The following is a 10,266-nucleotide window of genomic DNA, read 5'->3' on the forward strand; positions in this document are numbered from 1 at the left end:
TACATACTCACTTATCAGGATTTGGTGCTAGGATCCACATATGAGGGAGAACATACATGTTTTTTTTTCCCTGAGTCTGTTACAGATCCTCAGACAACCTTAAGAGTAAAAATAAATTGGTTTATCTGGGCCAACTGTATGGTCTTAAACACCCAAAAGGAAAGTATAACCAAAGATTAAAGGGCTCAATATAATTTCTTAAGAGTCCATGTGTATAGCTAAATGCTACATGACAAGAAATAATGCCAGATAGGAGATACCTTCTTTGAGTTTTTGGCCAGGGTGGCCTAAGAGACTCCCAGACAGTAATCCAGCATAGAACTTGGAAAATGAACAGCAGACCCCAATCTTATCTAAAGGAATGTTGGCAACTGATTGCTGCTAGATGAGGAAGAGCTGGTCTCCCTAAAACAAGGAACTCTAGATAGGCTGACTAGATTCAGGAGATGGACTAGCACTGGGGAATGGCTGAGGGCACCGACAACACAATGGACAGTAACAGGGATGACAGAGTATATGGGGCTCCGGGGGGCGGGGGGCTATGGGAGGTACCATTTGGGTAATGGGTAGATAGATGGATAAGGTTGTTTGGGATGTTCTGTATGATATACACACACAAAAATCAACAAATAAAAAATGAGTTATATTTGAAAAAAAAGAAATACTGATTTTATAAACTTGTCTCAAAGGTAAAATTAGAAACCTAGTTGCTCTTCATAACAAGACATTCAATCTATTTTTATAGGAATTGTGAGAAGTAAGTGACGAAAAGTGAATGTATATTCTGAAGTGTTTATTCAGATTATTGACTTAAGGTTAGCAATCAGTTTTAAAGCAACATGATTTAAAAAATGACTTTAATCTTATATTCCTATGATCACATATCAGCGCTCATGAGGCTAAGTTTTAACAGTACCTATTTGCACTTTGTTTTTCTATTTAAAAGCCCTTCATGTAGTTGATATTGGCCCTTACATGTTAGAGACCTTCTAGGGGGGCCACATTCAATCACATGTGGTGATACCCAGCCCCGGGCCCCATCAACAGAGTGAAGGCATGATTAGCATATGCCCCCTTGTAGCTTGTAGACATCTCATCTGGATACCAATGTTCTGGGTCACAGCAAGATAGGGGCAAGATTTAATCAAAGGGGCTCACACATCCTTGGGACCCATTTTCTTCCCTCTGGTGTCAATTTCAATGAGCTCTGTAGGACAGAAGTCCCTGTCAGAGTCTTCTGTCTGCAAATCTACTGGCTTTCTTTTCCTTAGATAGGGCTTGATAGAGATGCCGAGTTCCAGAGTTTTGCCTTCCAGTTTCTGATCTCATGAAAGTTACTTCCCTTTGCTTTCATTATTTTTTCAAATATATTACAAGAGAATATTTTATCTTTAGGTTTTCTTGTTAACTACAAAAATCTTGAATTGTATCCTATCTACTTTTCCTATATTTGAGTGGCTCCCTGTCCCCTCAGCAATCCACATACGGCTGCCAACCCTTTCCAAAGGAGACTATCATTACCCAGGATTCACTGAAACCTTAAGCTCTGTCCTTGGAGGCAGCCTAAGAGCACTTTGTATGGCCACCTGTAGCTGTCTCTGAGGAACCACCCATAAAAACACCATGGCAAAACACAGAGCTTCCCAAGTGTCTTTGAAGTCTAGCATCACAAATCTCTTTCTGAAGTGGGCCCCAGGTTTCATAGCTCTTTTGTCAGACCTTGACTGATGACGTTATCTGTACTGGGAGAACTTCTGGGCAGCAGAGACAAGAGCATACCTGTGAACATCTTCTTTAGAAAGACACTGGAAGCCAGCAGAATTTTAAATCTAAAAATGATAGTTGTCAGCCCTAGACTGTTAGGAGATACCTCTGTATCTCCCTGTAACTAGCTCCATCTACAGCTTTGGGTGAGTCTCTTAGCCCCAGGCTGTAGTTCCCTCCTCTGTCTTCTTTATAAGATATTGAATGTTTCTTCTGTGTGATCTTATTCAAAATCAGGAGAATAGAGTATTTCAATTCAAAAGAAAATTAAGTTTCTCTGCTGTGACCATCTTGATGTCATTGTGTACAGGTATAACTCTAATGTACAGTGTTCAATGAACGGGGTAGTTTCAGACGTCATTTTGATATATTTCATTTTTGTAGATTTGTTTAAAGGAAACAATTTTGGCATGACTTTACTCCATAATTTTGAATTCAAGTCAGTGTTTTAAGAGAGTCAACTGTACATAAAGCAGACCATTGTCTAGTTAAAAGACATAGAAGCACACTGAGGCATTATGAAGTTTCTCCCACATCTCTGAGTGAGCCATTTTCTACATTAACTGGAGTGCAGTATAAACATGAGTGACAGTTAGAGCGGCTGAGTGGTGTAGTGTGCTCTCCAACACTGAAAGAGTTCAACATGAGCAGCGCAGCTAACGAGGAGGTTACAGAAAACACCCATCCCATCATGGTGGAGCTTCTAACTTTCCAAGAAGTCTGTTTTGTACTTTCAGGGTCTGGTACTAATGGCACCATATTTTCTTGATCTAAGAGTCCTACCTGTCTACTTCTTAACATTTCTGAAACAAGACTGCATCTTAAAGTCATTGAGTAGTCATTTAATAGAGGGTTTATTTGCAGTTCCTAAAAATATTGTTAGTAAATTTTAAGTATTCCTTGAAATTGATGGAATATAACAATAGAGTATAGGTTCAAGATTTTCTTAAAACGTCTTGGATACCTCATGAGAAGAAAGAGGAACACGTTTGGGGTATGGCAGGTGTCTATTAGAGGAATGTGACGTTGTTCACCGAGCTCAGGAAGGCAGAAAGGCAACTGGCCTTTAACATTTACACGTTCTTAGAAAAGTCTCAAAATAGTTGTAATAATAAATGACCCAAGATTTCCTCTTTTACATACACTTTGATACGTATACTCTGTATTCTATATTTCAAGATTCACTTTCTTTACATAATGGCTTCAGCAGGGATACATTTATTTAACTTTCAGCTCAAGAGGTTTATAGACCTTAATTGAAGCCTATACTGGATCCCCTTTCATGTTTTTGTTGTTGTTGTTGTTGTTTTGTTTTGAGACAGAGTCTCTTACCCTGTCTGGCCTTGAAGTTCTGTGGTCTAGAGAGGAACCTTGACCTTCTGATCCTTCTAATTCCCTGGTGTTGGGGTAGCCCACTCCCAGTTTATATGGTGCTGGGGGTCAAGCCCAGGGTTTCATGCATGCTAGACAAGCACTCTACCAACTGAGCTACATCCCCATTTTGTGGGAAAAGTCACAAAATAAAAATGTGGTGGTCAGTGCTCTGCCCTGTCAGCCACTAAGGACGATGGGGAAACCCTGTGAGCAGGTGCACAGCTTGAAAACTTCCCTCTTCCATAGTCCCCTGCTCTGTGCTGAGGGTACCTTTCCTTCCGTGCCTCTTTTCCCAGGCCTGCAACCCCATGAAAAATGTTTCCATGGGTAACACTGTGCGTGGTTCATGACCCAGAAAAGTCCTAGTCTGGATTTCTCATTACTTCTTAGAGGAATTGAGTGTGAATTTAAGAGAATCACTTTGGAGAGGTGACACTGATTAGATTATGAAGTAATAAGATTAGCAGAAATAATCCTGAAACTGAAGTCATAGTTTTTTCAGAGGATGTTGGCTTTGGGTACTGACTTATACCACAGACTGACTTCTCTTCTTGTTCAGTGATCATCCTCTCCATCATCGAAGGCATCATCATCATCGTGCTGATCTTCCTCCGGAAGCAGATCCGCATTGCCATCGTCCTCCTGAAGGAAGGCAGCAAGTAAGGGGGTCAGACAGCTCTGTGGGCCCCAAGTCTGCCAGCACAGATGTCAGTCTCCCCTGAAGACTTCTTTATTGGGGGGGGGATATGCATATATATGTATGTGTGTTCACAGACGTGTGAAGGCCAGTACACAGCCACTCTCCATCCTATTTTCTTTGACACATAATGTCTAATTGAATTTGGATCTTGCTGATTCAGTTAGACTTGCTACCTGGAGAACTCCAGGCACTTCTGTCTCTGCTTCCCAGGATTGCTGGTGTTAGCTATCATGCCAGCTTTCCAATTGAGTGCTGGGGATGGAACTCAGGTTGTCATGCTTGTGTGGCTAGTGCTTTACCAACCCAACACGAGGACTTCTTAAAGAACGAATTCAAGAATACTTATTCAAGTTCAGATGCTGTTGCCTGTTGGAAATGTCAGGGTCACCACTAGCAAGCCCTTTGTGTCCCCCAAGCCAGTGCAAACTAGGACAAAATCTGTCTAGCCTATGCATTCACACTTTCTGAGCAAGTCTATGTTAGGAGAATAACACAAGGGGCATAATAATGAAACACCATGTACAAGTTGGCTAGATTATAGGTCATATTATTCCCATGGCGGCTTGTGTGTTAACATTACAGATGAAGATGATTTGCAGAACTCCTAATCACCATAATTCTATAAAGTCAGTTATGTCCTATGCTATTTGTGTGTGTGAACGACACATTTTTCTAGCGGACAGAATGACTGATTCTTACAGCACATGACTGTACATTTTGTATGTAAAACACATAATTCAGGAACACTTAATACCCAGTCATTCTAATTTTAAAATGTTACAAAATAAACACAGTCTTTCTTCAAATGCGTGCTGAGAGGCAATAATACCTATTCAGAGCTACCAAACTATCCCGAAAGGTCACCTGAGGATAACATGTACTGTAAAGCTTTGAATAGGAAGTAAGGTAAGCAGTGCGGGGAAGCCAATGAACATAGTCTGTGCTTGGCGTGATGGAAACTAAGTTGTTAACAGCTAAGAACTGAATTCTTTTTAATTGTCTTTAAGGACTATTTTATCAAATGTGCCATATTATTATAATAATAGTGCCCACCCCAAGCCAGTGGTTTAAATGGCTGACAAACTGTCTGTTAAATTCTGTTTCTTCCCAACAATAACTGTCGCCCTCTCATTATCCCCTGAAAACTACTAATTTTCTGTATTTATGTCTTAAATAGTATGTTACTGTGTTGTTTCACTGTAACTTGCTCCACTTCTTAAAACCGTAAGTGTGCATGTGTGTGCGCACGTATGTGTGTGTGTGTGTGTGTGTGTGTGTGTGTGTGTGTGTGTGTGTGAGTGTGAAAAGACAGTTTAGTAACTGTGACAGGTCGATAGATTGCTCAGGGGAAAATACGGACTGAATAAATGGGTCAGAATTCAGAGTAAATTTTAGGATTCTTAGCAGTGTCATCAGAGTGTGCAGGAAGAAAGGTCAGCAGAGCTCTATGGTGAGGCAAGGTGGTGAAGGCATGCTGCTGGTGTGTTTGAAATAGGAAGAGTTCTCTGGTATTTCTGTTTGGCAGTATCAAACACGAATGTGTTTGATCTGGTGCCATATGCTAAAGTGACTACTTGAAGTTGTTAGAGGAGCCAGAGGTAGTGGAGGACTGCAGAGAAACAGCATTGTCCAGAACTGACAGGGTAGTCATACACATGCACTCATGGTGGCTGGCATTGTGTCCAGACACCTGAACAAGATCAATCCAGACACAACTCCAGCCTGGAAGTGAAGGAGGGAGGGTCAGCAAGTCCCACCCCTAGCTGAGGAGATGGTGGCAGTCGACGGCATCTGTGTGTATGAGAGAGAGAGAGTTGGTTTTCTTTAGGTGAGTGACCCCTGGGAGCATTCCCATCCTCCGGTAGATGGCCCTACACCCATGCACAAGGAGACACCGTAGGTTTTTAGAAGCGCACATGACATTGGAAGGGAATAGTGGCAGGAAAATAGGGAAGGAACAGGAGGGGAGGGATTGGGGTAGATTTGATAAAAGCATTATATACATGTGGAGGCTACAGACATGGCTCAGTGGTTAAGAGCACTGACTGCTTTTGCAGAAGATCCGAGTTCGGTTCCCAGCAGCCACATGGCGGCTAAGAGCTAACTGTCTGTAACTCCAGTTCCAGGGGATCTCATGCTTCCTCTGGCTTGTGAGGGCATTTCACGAATGTGGTGCACTTACATACATGCAGGAAAACACGCATACACATAAAAACAAATAAATCCAAAAATTTAAAAACACATGATACACATGTATAATATTCCCAAACAATAAAAAGAAGATAGAAAGGGAGCTCAGGTAGCTTGATGTGCACTTTATAAACTGTGTCCTAAGAGGATGTGTCCTGAGAAAGCAATCTAAGAGTAAAGAGTTACTTGCAGGTTGCCATGGGGGAAGGTCAAAGACAATCATCACTTCCTTTGGAATTAGTGAGTATGAGCAGCCAAAGGGCAGAGGAGAAGACCTGCCAACACTCTGTTCAGAAAATGGAATGAGGTGTGTTACGTAGACTAAGCTCCGCCACTCCTCGTCTTCACGAAGGCTAACGATATTGAGAATAGTGCAAGAAGATATTTATAAATGGAATGGAATCTCCATACTTTAATGAAGATACTCAAAGTCTTCTCTGACTTTAGAAATCTAAGAATCTAAGAAAAAGAGAAATCATGTAGCTGCCTGTGCCAGAACCTTGTGGGTCAAGCAGAAGAAACTGAAGAGGGAGAAACGGAGAAATGGAGATCATAGACAGGAGTCAACCATGAGTGTGGGGAAAATACCCGCTTTACTATAAAATACATAAAAGTTAAAGCCAGCTCAGAATTTGCCACAGTGATCATTGGAAAATATTATTGATGGTTAGTACTGCTGCTCCTCAAATCCAGTCTAAGGCTTGCTTCTAGTTCTAATGGACAGAATCTTTATTGCGGAAATATAGTTCTGAGTCAACCTTCCTTTTGAATGCCAACCATCTGTTTTATTTCAGAGCCATTGGATATGTTCCTTGCACGCTAGCTTACCCACTTTTAACGTTCATTTTGCTCTCTATCTGCATTTCTTACTGGATTGTGACAGCTGTGTATCCTTTGACATGTAGCGTCTGTTGTTACTTTTTTAAGTTGGTATACAAAGTAATAGGTTTCTTTATGACATTTGCACACACACACACACACACACGATTGCTCCTTGCTCACATTTGCCCCTCCCCCCTTCTTTTCTCTCCCACCCTGTGATAACTGACTTCTTCATAGCTGGAGTCTGCCTTGATGGCTGGGGACCAGAAGCCTGTGTCCAGTGTTTTCTACCCCTGGAAGAAGAGGAAATAACTAGATTAGCCTTCTGAGCCTTAACATTTTTCAGTATAATTCCATTTCCCCTCAAAGCAGTCGCAGATGCTGATGCATCTCCTTGGCAATAACCCAAGAAGTCTCCTCTAGAATTCACCGGCTTGGGCCACTCTGTGCCACTGCCTTATGTTACTTTAACACAGGCCTCCTAAATGATGAGCCATGAAAACATAGGAAGGTTTTTGAAGATCTTTTTCCCATTGTCTTTAGATTATCTGCATGTTTTTCTTGTCTATTTTCTTTCAATTTAACAGTAAGTAGTTTGTCCTTAATCAAGTTCATACAGTTTCTTAGCTACGTCGGGGGTACCTGTATTCAAAGTTATAGCTCCAGAGGGCCAATGTGCATATGAAGATGAAACTTGTGACCCAGAAGTGAGTAAGAGAAAGAAGCTCTCTTCTGTATTTCACTGGGCAGTTGATGACAAGATAACCAGGTACAGGAAGGCAGGGCAGGGCAGGTGTTAGCAGAACCCTGAAAACAGCAAACACAATTGAGCCTGCTTGTCTTATAAATCCAAGGAGCTAGTATATGAGTAAAAACACTAATAAATGTAAAAATGTAGTAGGTACAGATAGATAAGTTTATGAATGAAAATGAGGCATTTTCCAGAACTCATAAAGAATTCTATAAATTGATATGGCAGAAAATTGAAAAGTAGCAGCCAAAGGTAATGGAACAACAACAAAAAAGGATAAGAATGGTATTTACCAGTATATTCTCCTGTCTTCTTTCTGAGTACAGAATTTTGACAATACTGATGTTCACAAAGTTTGCCCTGAGGCATCATGTAACTTTGCCTTCTATGGTGGAACCGGTGTGTACCATAAGTTGAACATGACCTTCCAGATCTACAACCTGTTCGCCTTCCTCTGGCTCGTAAACTTTGTCATTGCTTTGGGTCAGTGTACCCTTGCTGGCGCCTTCTGTACTTATTACTGGGCCATGAGAAAGCCCGATGACATCCCACCACACCCGGTCTTCACTTCATTTGGACGAGCCGTAAGGTAAGCTCTGTGGCCAATGCTCCGCCTATTGCCTCAGTTTGTTTTGTGTGCCTGTATTCAGTCGTGGCTGGTGAATTCAAGTGGCAAGGCACAGCTGAGTTGAAAATGTGATTCAAGATGCATAGATGTCCCCTGCCTCCTCTGGTTATGCAATCACAGTCTTGAATCCTTACCAAAGTCAAAGTTCTTCTAAATCCACTAGGTTACTAGAGACAGGAGGGGGTGGAGGTGGATCCAAAGGAAATACTGAGAATTAACTTGGCCTGTGTCCCTGTTGACCAGACCAAAAAAAAAGTATCCTATTTTTAGAACAGTTGCACAAGACAGATGTATTTGATTTAAACCCTCTGTGGAGACCTTGATCAATTTGAATAAGAGGGTATAAAAGCCCTTTGCTCCTGTGCATACCTTTTACCTGTGGAAACTGTCCGTGTAGCCCCTGGTTCTTGAATAGCAATGCTTTGCCTCCGTTCTGCTTTGTCTTTGCCTAGATACCACACAGGCTCTTTAGCCTTTGGAGCATTGATCCTCGCATCAGTTCAGATGTTTAAAGTGATCATAGAATATGTGGACAGGCGACTTAAAAGTAAGGTTCCCGATTTGATGACGACTTCTGTGATGGCAGTGGGTGTCAGAAAGTCCTGGGAACTCATATGGATCTGAGTAGAAAGGACAGAACTGGTTTCAAATGTATTTTGAAAGACAACCCGACAGGACTTGCTAAGGATTGGGTACCACGAGGAGGGAGGGAACAGCAGTGGAAAAAGAAAGCACGTGTTGTCCTATCGATAGAATGTGGAAGCCAGAGACAGGACATCTCAAAAAGATGTTTAAGAATTCTGTTTTAGGGCCTGGAGATAGGGCTCAGCAGTTAAAAGCACTGGCTGCTCTTGCAGAGGGCCCAGTTCCCACATGGCATCTAACAACTGTCTATAGCTCAGGTTCCAGGAGATTCCATGCCCTCTTCTGGCATCCATGGGCATTGCACAACACAGGTGTACTTATATACTGCAGACAATGCACTCATACACATAAAATAAAGATAATAAATAAAAGATTTTTTTAAAATACAAGAATTCTGTCTTAGGGGCTAGAAACATGACTCAGTCGTTAAGAGCACTGTCTGCTCTTGCAGAGAACCCTGGTTCTTTAACAGCATCTACAGGGTTGTCAGAAACTCCAGTTCTGGGGGATCTGATGCCCTATTCTGGCCTCCACAGGCATCACATGCACATGGTACACCTACATACATGCAGGTAAAACATACACATAAAAGTCAATTAATTTTTTTTAATTCTGTTTTAGCACATTCCGTGAAGATGCAAGGTGGTGATATCAGATATATAGTCCCAAGCCTGGAGCTTGGGTCAAACTGAGCTTCAAACATAATCACACATTATTGGTATTATTCTTCATACATGGCACATGCAGTGCACAAACACATGCATTCTGCTCATAATGCATCTGAAAAAAGCAATATGCAGAGAATAAGAGATTGGGGAATGTTCAGCCTCAATAGGACACCTATATCACACCCTCTCCTCCCGGGGCTCGGGTCACTGCAGAAGAGGGGACAGAAAGATTGAAGGAGCCAGAGGTGGTGGATGACTACAAGGAAACAGTTTTTCAGACACAGCAGGACAGGTGCACAGATGAGCTCACAGCACTTGTGACAGTATGCACAAGACCCACACAAGTTCAAGTCAGACAAAGTCCCAGCGAGGCCATGGTATAACGTCTAACTCTAGCTGAGGAGCCATTGGCAGCTGATAGCTGTTGGGAGGGGGGAGTTAGCTTTCTTTAAGAGCACGGTGTCCGGTAGGTTGATCACGCTCCAGAGGTTGGGCACACACCCAAGAGTATATGCACAGTACAACTTGGGCTCCACAGTTTTAAAGCTGGGTGTGTAAGGAAGTGGGGGGAGGAGCTGGGAGAGGAGGGTGAACATGGTCAAAGTGCATTGTAGGAAAGTGTCAAAGACCTAATAGAAGAAAAAAATTAAATGATCAGTTTTGAAGGCATCATGGTAAGTGAAATAAGCACAGTAGTAAAGAACCCATTCTTTCCCTTCCACTT

The 10,266-nt window shown here is 42.0% G+C and overlaps 1 protein-coding gene across 1 annotated transcript in view; it reads left to right on the forward strand.

The window, feature by feature from the left end:
• The window catches only part of Slc44a5 (solute carrier family 44 member 5), a 132,002-nt gene that overhangs the window by 107,300 nt on the left and 14,436 nt on the right, over positions 1–10,266 (forward strand). Inside the window, exons 13-17 of the mRNA XM_017803341.1 lie at positions 3,698–3,797; positions 6,823–6,915; positions 7,470–7,557; positions 7,928–8,190; positions 8,682–8,814. Coding sequence (XP_017658830.1) covers positions 3,698–3,797; positions 6,823–6,915; positions 7,470–7,557; positions 7,928–8,190; positions 8,682–8,814 — 677 coding nt within the window. The remainder of the gene's footprint in view (positions 1–3,697; positions 3,798–6,822; positions 6,916–7,469; positions 7,558–7,927; positions 8,191–8,681; positions 8,815–10,266) is intronic.

Source organism: Nannospalax galili, unplaced genomic scaffold, assembly GCF_000622305.1.
Source record: "Nannospalax galili isolate Female #2095 unplaced genomic scaffold, S.galili_v1.0 scaffold387, whole genome shotgun sequence".
Classification (NCBI taxonomy): Eukaryota; Metazoa; Chordata; class Mammalia; order Rodentia; family Spalacidae; genus Nannospalax; species Nannospalax galili.